At 40.0% G+C, this 16,129-nt stretch overlaps 1 protein-coding gene across 13 annotated transcripts in view; it reads right to left on the reverse strand.

The window, feature by feature from the left end:
* The window catches only part of LOC140513776 (TP53-binding protein 1-like), a 115,773-nt gene that overhangs the window by 25,797 nt on the left and 73,847 nt on the right, over positions 1–16,129 (reverse strand). For 11 of the 13 annotated variants that reach the window (XR_011970348.1, XR_011970347.1, XR_011970349.1 and 8 more), the window contains 2 exons: positions 7,899–8,409; positions 1,656–1,808 (listed from right to left, as the gene is read on the reverse strand). Coding sequence is in view for 10 of the 13 variants with exons in the window: in XM_072623773.1 (XP_072479874.1) it covers positions 1,656–1,808; positions 7,899–8,409 (664 nt within the window). In the remaining 3 variants the exon portion in view is untranslated. The remainder of the gene's footprint in view (positions 1–1,655; positions 1,809–7,898; positions 8,410–16,129) is intronic. The other 2 variants (XM_072623772.1, XM_072623779.1) reach the window with 1 other exon arrangement.

Raw genomic sequence — 16,129 nt, forward strand, 5'->3', positions numbered from 1 at the left:
ACAGGATCAGTCCAAAAAAGAATCCAAAATACACACTGAACTGACTCAAATATATAAGACCAAAAGGCATTCCCAATAAAATGAACAAATACTTTTCAGAAGAAGAAATGTAAACGATCAGCTGCCATAGGAAAGATCACCCCAAATTGCTAATATGGGTAATGAACATCCAAACAGCAGAAACAGCAACACGCAGTCCAACAACATAGATCTTGGCCTTAAAATCCGCTGTGTGTACATGCGGACAAGGGATTGGCCCCTTCTGTGCCTCAGCTAATGGATCTCTACAGTGTGGATAAGAATGTTTCCACTACTACCTAACAAAGCTGTTATGAACAAAGTGCTTTATAAATCTTAATGAAATCTATGGGAGCTATTGTCATTATGAGACAAACATATATATTTGAGGCCTTAATATGATATTTCACCATACTGCGTGTAAAAGTTGAGCATAAAAGCATTAGTTCTTTCAAAGGCTCAATAAATGGACCTCTTAACAGATTCTTAAGATAGCCAAAAAACCTGAAAACTATGCTGAGTCTCTAGATACAAAAGGAATAACTTTTCCTGCCCTGTTTCTCCGGTTCTGAATCAGACTCACCAGCAGAGGTTCTAATATGCGATTCCTTCACCATGTCCAATTTCAGCCCGAGCTCTGAGGTAAGTACACAACTTTAACCAGAGCAACAAGTGGCAACGTGATCATTAAAAACTTAGACATTACACCAACCCTGAAGATGAGTCTACGTCAGCTTCCAAAAACATGAACTTTCAGAATTTCACAAGCAATCTATTGCCAACATTCCAAAGCTGGAAGAAAAGAGGCAGCCTAGAGTGGTGAAAAGAGTATTGGCCTCCGTCAGGAGGACCTGTGTTCAAATTCTACCTTATATAAAGGCTATGTGACCCTGAACAAATCACTTAACCTCTTCTCAGGCTCTGTTTCCTCATCTGTACAATCAGGGCATTGGACTTGATGGCCTCTAAGGTTCCGTCCATCTCTATCTAAATCTGTGATTCTCTGACTGACTGGGTGATTACAACAGATGCCTTGTAAAACCGTATAACAACCTGCATATGAATTATAGTGTGATAGTGGATCTAGAGTCAAAGAAATGAGATTCCAATCCTGTTTTATTTCAGACTTAGTACCTGTGCGACCTAAAAGCACTGCCCACCACCAGGCCCATTTTGCCGTCCACAAAAGTACCGAGGTGGATTGGATGATCTCTTGAGATTCATTCCAACTTTAGATCCAATGATCCTATACTAAGGTTTTTAAACGTTATATAAAAATTTTAAACTGTATTTTTAGTATGCTGCTCCTCATTAATACTGCACACCTGAGAAAGTTTGATAGTCATTTCTAAATCTCTACATTAAAAGAAAAGGTCACTGAGTGGTTAAGGGACAAGTTCAGGGCCACACAGCAGTACCAGGACTGGAGAGGATTACAAATTGGAATCATTAACTTTTAGCTCGTGCGGAGGTCTCGGAGCTACTTCACCCTTTTACTTTCTGATATAAAACATACAGAAAACAAAGCATCAACAGCTGGATAATGGGGACATAGGGAAAAGATAGAATGGTCACAAGAAACCCAAGGTACCATTCTGTTGAGTGAAATTTGTCACTTAAATCTAGTATATTATTACCTCAGTCACCTTTCGATCCACTTCTGTGCCATCTACATAATATACATCAGTGATAACACGTGTAATGAGTGTGCGCACTTCACGTATAGTTCTCATGTGACGACGCAAGACCTGGCCAGGTGGGGGCTGAGGCAAGTCAAATTCTTCTTCTCCCTATAATGTTTAAACAGTAGAACAGATAATTTACACACTAATACAAATGGATAGAACTATAACCCAACCAATTCAAAATGACACAATTGATGGGTTTCATGAAATCAGAATGCAGTAAAACTACGTGAATTAATTACAGCTGGAAACGGATACAATATTTCTTGCAGTGTTGAAACATTCAGTACATAATCTACTTAACAGACATGCCGTGAATGTATTACGCCTAAAACCTGGGTTGATGTCTACAAACAAATTTTGAACAAATGAGAATCCTGTTTATAGCTCTATCATAAAGAAAAATAATTTATTAATTCAAATAAAACCTTGTGCCTTTATGAAGGCTAAACATGTGAAAACACCAAGTGAAACTTGGCTCATACTACAATATAAAACATACCATTTTTTTTCCATCCAATTCTGTGCTTTTATCAATGTAGAGAATTCCTGGTACCCAATCCTCCCACACTCACATGCACAGTTGTACCTTGCCATTTATATTCTCAGAGAGTTGTCTGAGGCACGGAGAGATAAAAGGACTTGTTTGAGGTCGCATGGCTGGTACGTGTCAGAGGCAACTCTAACCCAGGCTTACCTGACTCCAATGCCAGTCTTCTACGTACTAATGTCATGTTATTTTTATTAAAAAAATGTTTATTTCTTTTTATTTAATTTTTCTCATTCTACTATGAACTGCTGACACATGAAGTGTTGGTTCTAGAGAAAAAAACCTTCCCCTCAATTGTCACCATTCATTTAGTTTGTCTCCCATATGAAATCTCCAGTGTGGAATGAGTCTTATACTTAGGCAGAAGGACTTTATAAGGTGTCTTTCTAATATGAATTCTGTGATGGGAAATAAGGTCTTGGTAGAGCTGTAAAAAGAGTCAACTTTGAAGTCAAATAACCTAGGTCTGACAACACTAGGTATTTTAAGGCATTTTATCTGTTAGCTTCAGTTTCCTTACGTGTAAGGGGACTAGATGACCTCTGAGCTTTCTTTCCAGCTGTAAACCCTTGATATTTCCCACATTAAAGCTTCTTTCAAGGACGAATCCTAATAGCTTGTAAGTTGCAACCTCTGATGTACATTTGGCAAAACTCCTATTTTATAAGGAGCTACAAAAACTAAAGAATTCAAACAAATAAATTAATCTTCAATATAAACATCACATTATTTCATACTAATAGTCATTTCCTCTACAACATCTCATGTTTATTATCCCATCCTTCCCACTTGCACAGCTTACTTAAACCCTCATCATCCCTCACTAGGACTCTTCCATCAGTCTCCTGACTGGCCTCCCTACCTTGCTCCATTCTCAGACATCCTCCACAGAGCTGTCAACATGATTTTTTCATAAAGCGCAGTTCCAATCCTGTTACCATCTCTCCCTCTGACAGCCAGCATACACCTCAATAAACTCCAACAGCTTCCTATAATCTCCAGGACCAAATAGAAACTCTTCTGTTTGGCATTTAAGGCTCTCTGCAACCTGGTCCCAGCTTAGCTTTCTGTATTACATATCACTCCCCTCCACATGCTTTAAAGTACAGTTAAACTGGCCTTCTCTCTGCTCCTCAAACTTGACACTGGATTTCCCACTCCCATGTCTTTGCACTGACTGTTCTGCCCACCTCTCACCCCTCCACTTCTTAGAATTCATGGTATCCATACAAAACTAAGCTCAAGCACCACTTTTTGCATGAATCTTATCCCAGTCCCTCCAGCTAATAGCACTTTCCCTACCAAGGTTACCTTGTATTTCTTTTGCAATAACCTATTTACGTACAAGTTATGTTCTCCATTAGAATGCAAGCTACTTGTGAGCACAGACCGTCTTTGTCCCAGTATTTCTAGCTCCTAGTACGGTGCCTGCCTGACATAGAGAAGGCATATCAATGCTTGCTGACTGAGCAAATGCTTGTTCAGAACGGTTCACCCTGGCTAGCACTGCTTTAAAGTTAAAAGGATTACACATATCTCTTCAGCTACTCTGAACAAGCATTCATAATATATTCTTTTGCTGCTACTGCTGAAAATGAACTTACTTGCCATGAGGAAAATATGTGGGATGAAATAAATTCATATTTTCTACATTTCATACCTGAAGTGGGGAAAATATGTTAATAAAAAGCTATCACATGAAAACGGGTCTCTAAGAAATCTAAGACAGATTCCAACACAAACACTGAAATTTAAATATATTATTACTCATAAATAGGTACTAGGTAAGAGATTATATTGACAACAGCTGGCAGTTATTATCTCACATTATCTCATCTGATCTTCACAGCCACTGTAGGAGGCAGCTCCTATGATCATCCCCATTCTACATAAACAAGGTTAAGGGACCGGCTTGTATTCACAGAGGCACCAAACATCTGAAGCAAGATCTGAACTAATTTTACCGGGACTCACATCTTAAATCTTAAATTTGTCCTAAAAATCAATTACTAGACATTATCGCCTAAATAAATTCCAGGTTCAGGACTCCATACGCAGCTTACATTTTATATGGAGATTACACCTTTAAGAAGTGAAGAGCCACGCCGCTTGGGCGATCATTTTAGACTCTTCAGATCTTAGGGGCCCTGGGTGGGGCTGGGGCCAACTCCTCTCCTTTTACAATGGAAAGTTAACATCTCTTCTCTGAGCACCTCCAGTTCAGATTAGATTCTTAAGAAGTCCTTCTGTAATGACTGGATTTTAAAAGGAGAAAAAAGGGGGGGAGGGCGGGGGGCGCCAAGAGGTTTTATTTTGCCTTAAAATTCCTAGTCTCCATTATCTTTGTCCCTTATCTTCCACCACCCCCCCCCCCCCCAAAATCTGAAGTTCCTATAACAGATTAGCTTACAAATACAAATTTGGGAGGTAGGTCTTTCAAAAATCATGCAAAAGTCATACAATAAATATTTTCTTCTGTTGAGAACAACTTACAGTTTATCACAAAACCCTCATGAACGTGAGTGGCAACAATGACAAGACCTCAAACCAAGGTCTTTTCACATTTAGCCATAAGCTTCCTTTCACATACTTCTGTAAATATGCTTGCTCCATAGCATAAACCAATTTTAGTTAACAAAACAACTTCTAATATAACTACATTTAGATTTACTTAAAAATTTAAACTATTTAAGTTGACTTGAAACTTTAAATGCACCATTATCATTCAGCTGAATGCATTTCCACATCCCTTCAATAAATCTACCATGTGGGCACAGTCTTCTTACCCTGATTAGATCAAGTCACCTTAAATTCGACTGAGATATTTACTAAAGCAATGTAAGTGGTTTTTCTCTCTCCTCAGATCTCTCAATCCCATGACTCAGACTGTCTGGTTCCTTCACATCTATAACTTCCTGTACTAGAATCCCCTTCGAGCTTTAAGCAAAGAAGCTAACTCTACCATTACGTTGTGGACATCAGTATTTTCATCGCTTACTTATCAAATTTCTATCCCATCCTTTTTAAAACCCCAATTGTACTGAAGTGATATTACGCCTAACACATACCCATCTTCATACCTTTTACAATCATAAATGCCAGGTAACAATCCTGAGAGGAAGACCATTTTCAGATGCTGCTTATTATTCCTTCAGGACAAATTTTAACTTGAAATCATATCAAACCTGAATTTCGTAATCACTGATGATAAACATCTTTTATAATCAAACACTTGTGCTACTTACAAGAAAAAAACCGTGTGGGATGGCAAGACCCCTACTCAAACTGACTACTCAGAGGCATCTCCAAGTATGAACACAAAGTCCTTTACGTGGTTCTTGCAAGAAGCAGGCGGTCCCTTCACCAGTTTCCTGGAGCAGGGAGGTGTCTTACAAGAGCAGATGCAGGATTGTAAAGCTAAAAACCACAAAACTCCCCCCAACTTAACCTTTAACTCTATTGGTTAATGTTTTGAGCAAGTGGCATATTCTCAGAAATTCCCGATGCAAAGAATCGAAAAAGAAACTGAACCAACATTTCCTTTGTTCTGCAAGGGGTTCTGATTGTACAATGTGACAAGGAAATGGGTTAAGCAGACAAGGGGAGATGAGTGGCAAGTGTCTGAAGTTTAGAAACTCAGGCCTAGGGGCTGATCCACTCTAGATGAGAAGTCTTCACTTTGTCCCACTCAGGAGAAGCCAAGTGACAGCCGTATAAAAACAGACGAGTCAGAGATGAAAGAGGAAAGGACAAAAACACTAACGTTGCTTTCTCATGAACAGCTCTCGGAAAAAGACCTGCCCGAGAGGGAGCAGCTTGGTTTTTCACTCATAAATGGGGAGGATGAGGGCAGTGTTAAAGAAGACACTCTTTAAATGCAGAGAACCTTAGTTCCAGGGGCACAATCCAAACCCTGAGGACTACAGGAGCAAATGAGCTTCCACTAAAACAGACTTCAGTCTTACCCACAATGCACAGCCTTCCTTGGCTTTATCAGCACAGAGAAGGCATCAAAAGAGGAAAAGGACATGAGTCAGGGGCAAAGCTGAGACCAGAAGTCAGATCTCCAGACTTTCAGGTGACTGCTCTGCATGTTCGTGAGGAAAGGGACAGCATGGCAGAGCACACAGAAAGCTGGCCCCAAGTCAGGAAGGCCTGTGTTCGAGTGCTGCCTCTGACACCTAAGTCACTTAACTAACTTCCCATGGCCTCCAAGCAACACTCTATGCCTACAAGCTGCAGAACAGCTGCCCACTGGAATTGGTATATTCACTGAAAGTTCCCTATGCCAATGAAACCATGAGTCTAGAATATATTTTAGGTGAGAAAAGAGAAGCAGTAATTAAATTTTTTTGATCTGAACCAATTAGTTCATTTATATAGGGAACATGCAGTGTACAAATTCCCTCCACTCATACAGACCAACAAATCTTTTTTGATTTACAGCTTTAGAGGGTTTCTAAGGATCCTTAGAATCTAAGAGACTTATCCCAAGGTCACTAAGCTAGAATGTGTCACAGACGGGGACTGAACCCAGCTCTTCCTGACTCCAAGGCAGGCTCTCTAACCACCATGCCCACATACAGCCAAAGCTCAAAAAACGGACCCAAATTATTAAGCTGTAAGATTCAACTAACACCTTAAAGATGAAAACAGGGAAACAGGAGGCTGATATGTAACATCTCCTGTGCCTGGACTGATGGACTTAAAGTGGGTTGAAACTACCATCCTCTTAGTGCTAATACGCTGCTTCAGAACATCACCTCTTTATGCAGGCATTTCAAGCACTAAAGTTTTCTTATGACGACTGACAGGACTTTACTCCTTAAGAGGCATCAGTAAATGAAATGAGCTCCACACAGGAGACCCTGGAAAGCACCTGATGAGGGATTTATGATTAGAAAGAAGCCTTTCCAAAACAGATCCAAAGTGAAGAGGGCCATAACTTCTTTACCGAGGTGAACCTAGATCAGTTTCCATCTGTTTTCCTCCCAAGGATCCCACAGCCACCTAAAGAAATCCTGAACATTTATTTTCTGACTTGTGAATCTAACATATCACCTTCTCTCTCCTTAAAACCACCCAATTTTTAGCATGCTATTCATTACATTCTTGAATTTCTTCCTCCGCCCCGACCATCAGCCCCTGATACCTTCCCACCCACTACAAATCTTCACTTCCTAACTTCTCTTCTTATCCTTATTGTGCTCCTCCTCCAACCCCTTCCCACCAACTTTCCGTCCTCCCTCACACTCCATAAAGAGGACTCCTAGGAACTAGACTAAGTCCTGATAGGTGAGGAAGGGACAGGAAGGTATCAAGGGCCACAGTATGAATTATGAAATATTTCATATATGATATGAAATAAAGTGCAGACTGTTCACCTAACCCTCTCTTTCAAGAGAAAGGAGATCTACTTAAACTCAAATACTACTCCGTTTTCCCTGTAACATTACAGATTAGTTATAGCTCTAATATCTCCCACTCCACCTCCATCTCCATTCTTGAGAGACTCCCTGGTGCTCAGTAAGAAACATAGCCCTGTACTGTCAAAGTCTCATCTTCTCCATTGACTAATACATGATTATTAACCAGTAGATCACACAGTTGAGAAGATCCCAGGGAAGGCCCAGGCCTGTTCTTACCTGGCTATGCAAAGAGTCGGTATCATCTCCTGAGACATTTGCAGGTTTCTCAGCATTCCTCCTCTCAGTCTGTACCTTAGCATCTTGTCTCCCAAGGTTCTGGTCAGCCGTGCTGGTCCCCACCTCTACTTGTTCACACGCTCCTTTCGAGGTTTGTGTTGCTACTGAAACAACAGTTGGAGCCCAAAGGGAATGTTCTGTTGTCTGTACTTCTTTGTCACTTGTGCTGGGACAAGTGCTTTCCTCTCGTGTTCCTGGGCTTGCACACAAGACTTTACCGTGTTGATCCCGACTGGTTTGGGATTCTTCCACCACATCCATCTCCACAGTGTCTCCTTTTGGACTGGATGGCACTTGTGTAACAGTCTGTTGTTGTGCGGCTGAGGGAACAGGGGCCTCAACATGAGCAGTGTGCTTGATGGGCTGTTGTTGGCATGGCCAGGGGCTAGGTTCATCCTCCATTTTTTCATCTTCCACTTCTTGAGTGCGTGGGAAATTGAACAAATCCCCCCTGAAACCAACCACACGGAGAGATCGTGTCACAAGTGAACTGGTTTGTCTGAATCAAATCCAAAAGACAAGCCTCCTTACGAGTGCTCCATACCCCCCTTCCATTCCTGTGGTGTTCCCTTAACAACTGAAGCACACACCATTCCCATTCACCAGGTGAGATTCAAATACATAAAACAGATTCCGCAAACCCGAGTTCCAGTCTTTCCACCAAATAAGAAAATGTGAGTGCCCAGACTACTTCTACCATGTGAAATGCAGAGTGACATTATGACTGTTGTTACTGGTCATTGTGTTTAGGGAGTTTTATATCGTGATCTTAAGTAGCTGTTCCTGTGAAATAAGAATGATGAATTCACAATTACTTCAACATGACAACACTATTTTTGCAAAATGTTTTTCCATTTTTATAGACAAACTCTCAAAACTATTAGCAAAAGAAAAACAAGAAAACGGAAAAAGTTAATTTCTTATCAGTCAACAACAATGTAAGAATTTACTTTTAAAAAGAAGATAAGTCAAAGCACGATTTTTATGCACAAAGTAATGTTCCTCATACTTTGCTGAGTCTAAATGGACTTCTATCAAGTTTGCTATGGGCTCATACTTCATACGCCAATCAAGATATTTGGGGTTTTTCTTTTATTAGATGACATCGTGAAGAATGGGATGACATGGATCAAGGTCATGAAGAAAAAGCAACCACAGATGGGCTGCCATCTGTGTGGCTGAATAAAATACACTGATAAGAACATAGATCCACTAGAATATTTATGAGTTAATCAGCAGTATTTATCAGTTACTAATTCTTCTATTTTTTGCATTACTAACAAAAAATCTGATGTTTGTTTTTGGGAAAGGAGCCCAATTTAAAAGGTATAAGTTGCAGTTAAGTTACCAGCTCTCTCAGCTACAGTGGTCAAATTGAGAAGCATTGATACTAGGTGCCTAACATGTGCCAGCCACTAAGTCAAGCTCTGAGAACACAGCAAAGGCAAGAACAGTCCCTGTCCGCAAGGCATTCACATCTTGACAGGAGAAAACATGCAAAACAGCTATGTACATTCAAGATATATACAGAGTAAGTTGAGATACAGAGAAATTGTAGTTAAGTCTAGGGAGGCGGTGCAATGGACGTAGTGTTGGACATGGGAGTCAGGAGGACCCAAGTTCGAATCCTGCTTCAGACATTTACCAGATGTGTGACCTGTAAACAGGTCACCTAACCTCTCTACAGAACCTACATCATGGGATTGTCGTGAGGGTTAAATGAGATAATACATAAAGAGTTTGGCAAACCTTAAAGAACTATGTATATGGGGATGGTGGTAGCTGTGGCAACCACTTTTGAATAACTTGGCTCTTCAAAAGCTACAAAGATGCTGTTTTTTATCACTCACGGAACATTTAAACTTTCAATAAAATATTCCTTGTCCATGGTGGAGTTATCATAACAGACCATAACAGATCAAGGTCAAAATGACAAGCGCAGCTGATATAAAACTGGGATCTATGACTGGTACAAAAGTGTAGAGGGTATTAAAAAGAAACATATAGTAAAGATAGCAGAATGTAAAGCACTATCCCTGCATACATGTGTAATACTGCACTAGAGAACAAAGAGACCTCTGCTCACTATCAGGATCAATCAAATCTCCAACTGTATGGGAACACCTGTTAAACTGGAAACTAGACAGCTGATGGATACCTGGATAATGAGCACATTACTTACAGTCAGGTAAATGTAAAAACTTTCAGGGTTCTATATAAGAAGCCCATGGTTTAGCTATTAACGTAAACATCTAGATTAGGTACTATTAGCATGGGGGCTTTCAAAACAAATACTTAAAAACCAAAACGTTCCTAAAAGTTCTTTGTTAAAACAGGAGCTGAACAACAGAAAGAAATTCTCATTTTCTTGAAATAATGAAGAAAGCTATGAAATTAACTGCATATATTTAACAAAATAACAAAATTCGCTTTCTGTTTTAATTATCTGGGATGTTCTAGGTCAAAGTGTTTTGGAGTTAAAAGTAACTAGGACTGCAGGAAATTGCATTTTGGGTATATATTCACAATCTCAAATACACTAACTATGAACTTTATCTGCTTCATTTCAGCAAATAATGATCAGGAATCAATAATAACCAAAATCCTAATGAGAAAACCAAGTTTCAACATTTCCTTAATACTATCTGATATTAATAAAACATGAAAAAGAAATTAGCATATCTTAAAGCTAAACATGTTTGTTAAGATGGTAGAGGCCAAGGAGTACAGTCCTTTGGACGTCTGCTTGTCATTACAGTGGAACACGCCACCTGATCTTCCCTATTTTCAAGTAAAGCTAGATTGTAAGCACCTAATCAAGCTCAGCTCCTTGAATACAAGGCCTACGTTTCACATTTCTTTTTACTCTTCACAGTAGCTGGTACAGGACCTCGCACACAACACTCAGGAAATACCTGCTGGTTTGACGTGAAATAGAAATAGTGTAAATAATAAGTGAGAAAAGTGACCTAACTGTTTCAATAGTTGCATTCATGAGATAAAATGCCATGAAGAGAACTCTTCTTCAGTGGTTCAGTCAGCCATTTTCTTCACAGATACTTATTAAGTGGGATTCACACTGCTGTACTATTCCCTCTGGGAAGTTTGGGTACATGGTACAAGAACCATCATTAAGGAACTGCACAGAGATCCGAATCCACGTTATATTACTATTGGTTTGTTTTCTTGTTTTCGTCCTCTACATCTATTTACTTCAACGACCCATGACTATTCAACTCATCTCCCGACAGTATGAAAGACATTTATGTTTGTTTTTTGAGAGGTAGTGAATGGAGATCCACAATTATGCAAACAAATTATATTCTTGGCTTCGCTAAATGGCATAAGTAAATGGGGACATCAGTCTTAATTATTTCTGGCAGCAGCGAAGGAGACTTGAAAAGGTAAATGAAAAACCAGAAATCAGACATTAGGTACACCTGGACAATACGATATTTAAAAACAAGTGAACATCAACCAACGACTAAACACCAAGTGTAATACCTAAACTGTACAAATGGAGGCAGTAATGATTAAAAATAAAATAAAAAGTTTCCTAGTTAATGTCAAATGTAGGTTTCTGCTAATACATTAGTCGTATTTTGACTAAGATCCAAGATGCACTATTCCAACAATGGACTTCAGAGTCTGAAGTTATCTGTTCCAGGACTTAGTTATTTTGGAGAATTGCTCCTATGTATGGCAGAGTGTGTCTTTTTATATATAATAACCTTTCCCATTAATTTGCTGAGATGAGATGGAAGAATTCACATGGACTGTCCTGCTGGCATCCTGAACCCTCAGGCCATCAATTCAAATGATAACTGTCATATTCAACAATGATTCTAGTGAGCCATCAGATCAGAGGTGTAGACAAATCATTATCTAACATAACCAGTATCGCTCTAATTCTGTGCTATATTTAGGTGGGATTTGAAAAATGACATTGTCTTTAGATATCTGTATAACTTGGATAAAATACCTTTGGGACACTCAGCCCCATTCAACTATCAATTTCTCTAACACCAAAAGAATTTTTTGCATCTTAGTACAAAATACTGAAGCCACAAGATGCATGTGCCCTAAATGAACATTACAATTGAGTGCCTAATTTATACAGTGTTTTGTTTTTGTTTTTTAACAAAGGCACTGCATAGAGATTCACAGACTGAAGCTAGAACTCTTCCTGTAACTCTAATGGTATCTCACCTGCATTGCTGCATTCAGGTTTCAGGGCTTTAATATCGGAGGAAAAAAAGGCAGTAAAGACAGCGGGAGCGCCAAATGACGGTTCAAACAAGATGCCACGTCTATTGTTTTCGTGACACTTGCTCGGAGATGTTATAACAGGTTCATTAATACATTAACCTTCGTAATATTCTGATCTTATCGACTGGGAAACTAAAGCACATGAAAATCAACGAATTCACGTAGGATTCTCCAAGTAAATTAATACTGGAATTATCAAAAATAAGTAAGCTCTTTAACAGCCTCACGGTTTAGCCACATAGACATACTCACCTAAATCTCGGTGTTTAGGAATTCTTAAAGTTGACTTAAAGAAACTATGAAAGCTAATGAAGATATCAATATATATGAGAAAAGATTTTCTGCTCATTAAGTATTAGATTCTCGTCCTAAAGAATATTCTTCCTCGTGTTCTTCTATCCTTAAACATAAGTTCATGACTTCCTAACATTCTTCTACTGCGAACATCTGTGCGGTGTCTAGTCTCTCATGCCTGCCTATTGCTGTCAACACCACCATCCTCTCAAGTCATCCTCAATTTCTCACACTCATACTTAACACACAAGGTCATGATCTTAGATAACTCCCGTCATCTGCCCCCTTTGCTTCTACACGTGTACTGCTGAACAAATGTGTAGAAAATCACACGTGCAATCATTTTGGTTGAGTACACTAAAAATTTATGTTACACAACCTCAGCTGGGCCCTGACTGCTGTTATGCAAATTATTCTTTAACTTTCTTATCAATACACTATCTCACTCTTCGCAGCTCTTCCAAATCTTTTCAACCTTCCTCAGATCTCCCATGGCTTCCCCTTTCCCCGCACCCCTAATTGAGAAATTTGCCTCATATTTTCCAGAAAAAACTGGAGTTCACACCAATCCCTCATCCTCATCTCCTATCACTCAGATGTTTTCTACCACTATCTCCCCCTTCGCTGCTATCTCACGTGAAGAAGTGGCTTTACTCCTTACCATGACTAACACCATCTACTCACTCAAGCGATCCTATTCTGTATCATCTCTTTTAACAGGTTGCATCCTTTCTCAGTCTACTGGCTCCTTTCCTACTGTCTAAAAACATGCCAGGTCTCCCCTCATCCTGAAAAAAATCCTCACTTGATCTTTTCATCCTTGATAAATATCATCCTATAATTTCTGCCCTTTAAGGCTAAACTCCTTGAAAAGATCATAGCCAATAGGTGCCTCTACTTCATGTCCTCTCATTCTTAATGGCTTACAATATAGTTTCCAACCTCATCATTACAGTAAAACTGCTCCATTGAAAGTTACAATCAATCTCTTCATTGCCAAATCCAATGGCTTTTTCTCAATTCTCCTTCTCCTAGATCTTTCTGCAGCCTTTGACACTGTTGAACACTCTCTCCTTCTTGATACTTTCTTCTCCCTAGGTTTTTGGGATACCACTCTTTCCTGCTTCTCTTACCTATCTGACCAACTCTTTCTCAAGCTCCTTTGCTGGATCCTCTTCTAGATCAAACTCAGACTGTAGGTGTCCCATAGGGTTCTTGGGCCTTCTTCCATTCTCCCTCTATACTACTTCACCAGTTGATCTCATTAACTCTCATGGACTTAATTATCATCTCTATACAGATTATTTCCAAATCTACCTATCCTGTCATAACCTCTTTGCTGATCTCTAATCTCGCAGCTCCAACTGCCTTACAGACATCTCAAATTGGCTATTCAGTAGACATCTTAAACTAAACACATCTAAAACCAAACTCATCATCTTTCCCTCCAACTCCTCCCCACTCCAAATTTCCTATTACTGTCAAGGGCAGCATCTAGTAATCATCCTGGAATCCTCACTATTTTTCTCCCCTGTCCTCTCCCACGACCAAACTGTGGCCACAGCCTGTCGATTTCACCTTTGCAACATCTCTCAAATACGCCCCCTTCTCTTCTCCTGCCACGGCCAACACCCTGGTGCAGGCCCCCATCGTCTAATGCCTGGATTATTGTGGGTCAGCTTGTCTCAAGTCTCTCCTCACTTCAATCCATTCTCTAACTGGCCACTAAAATGATTTTTTCCAAAGCACAGGTCTGACCATATCACTCCCCTTTCCCTCCCACCCTCATGCCTCTTCCCCCACCTCAAGGAGGTTCCCTATTATCCCCAGGATCAAATACAAAATCCTCTGTTGGATATTCAAAGCTCTTCATAACTCACCATTTTTCTAGTCTCATACCTCACTCTGTTCACATATTCTTCAATCCTAGTTCCACAAACAAGACATTCCCTATCTCTCAGATCTAGGTATTTTGCTCTCCCTTCTCATGTCTACCCAAGGTTTCCTTCACTTCCTTCAAGTATCAAATAAAATCTCATCTTCCAAAGAATCTCTCATTCTAATGCCTTCCCTCTCTGATGCCCTTTTTATCCTGCATACAGCTTGCTTGTAAGGGGGCAGCCGGGTGGTGCAGTGGATAGAGCACCAGTGCAGGAGTCAGGAGGACCTGAGTTCAAATCTCACCTCAGACACTGGACACTCACTAGCTGTGTGACCTTGGGCAAGTCACTTAACCCCAACTGCCTCATACTGGGTCATCTCCAGTCATTCTGATGAATATCTGGTCACTGGATTCAGACAGCTCTGGAGAAGTGAGGCTGGTGACCTGCACAGCCCTCCCTCACTCAAAACAAAGTCAAGTGCAAGTCATGTCATTATTTCTCTGATGGCATGGTCTTCTTCACAACGAAGGACAAACACACAGCTTCCTTGTACGTATCTGTCTGCTTGCTGTTTACATTACATTGTAAGGGCCTCGAGGGCACAGACTTTCTTTTGCCTTTTTGTATATTCCCAGCGATTAGCACAGTGCTTGGTACGTAAAAAGGCACTTGGTACTTACTGACTGACACGTATTCAAGTCATTACCTCACACTCTTGCAAAAGCCACTGTCAGTAACCCTAGCACAAGTTTCTCCCCTTCCAGTCTATCCTCCACTCAGCTGATCTTTCTAAAGGACAAAACTGACTACATCAGTTTCCTACTTAATATTTTCTAGTGGCTCCCTATTACTGCCTACAAGATGCCACAAAAATCTGGTGTCTAGTTTTTAAAGCCCTCCACAGCCTAACCAGCGCCTTCCTAGACTTGCAGGATACATGTATCCTTCTTCACATATTCAAGCACACTGTGACACTGGTCTCCTTGTTTTTCCTCAGACATGACACAATCTTGACGCTATGCCTTCTCAACAGCGTTCCTGCTTGCCTAGAATGTTCTCCTGTCTCACTTCTGTGTACTGGTTTACGTGGCCTCCTTTAAGTCTCTGCTCAGGCCCTATCTTCTTCAAAAGGACTTTCCTGGTCTCCTTCTCCTTCCCTCTGTCACCCACTCTAGTGCATTCCCTCCCATCTACACCGTGTGCGTAGATACACACATACGTACTTGTGCATATACATTCATACACGTTATACACACATAGTTGTTTTAATATTGTCTTTTCCAGTACAATGTGAACTCTTAGTAGGCATGAATTGTATTTTTTGTCGTCCTTTATAATCCCAAAGATCAGCACAGTGCCCAGTACATATTCAGTGCTTAATAAATGCTTATTAATGATGATGATTCAAACTGCAATTTCTTTTTGATAAGTACTACTATGTTAATTTCATTTTTCAGGCTCAAAAACTGAGCTCTCCAGTGGTAAAATTAGACAAAGCGAAATTCCATACTTGTGAATTTTTAGTAAAAACTAGACATACACTCTGAATGCTATAAAAATGGACAGTTTTTTTCAAAGCAAGTAATCCTGCCACCACTTAAAGAGACAGAGACAGATGCAGGGTGACAGAATGTTTCTGAAGGATAAGAAACAAATCCCAGCAAAACCAAATGTACTGTTCTGAGGAATAAGACTCTCGGAAGTATTCCTACTTGAAATCAAAGG

The sequence above is a fragment of the Notamacropus eugenii genome, chromosome 7, assembly GCF_028372415.1.
Source record: "Notamacropus eugenii isolate mMacEug1 chromosome 7, mMacEug1.pri_v2, whole genome shotgun sequence".
Lineage (NCBI taxonomy): Eukaryota > Metazoa > Chordata > Mammalia > Diprotodontia > Macropodidae > Notamacropus > Notamacropus eugenii.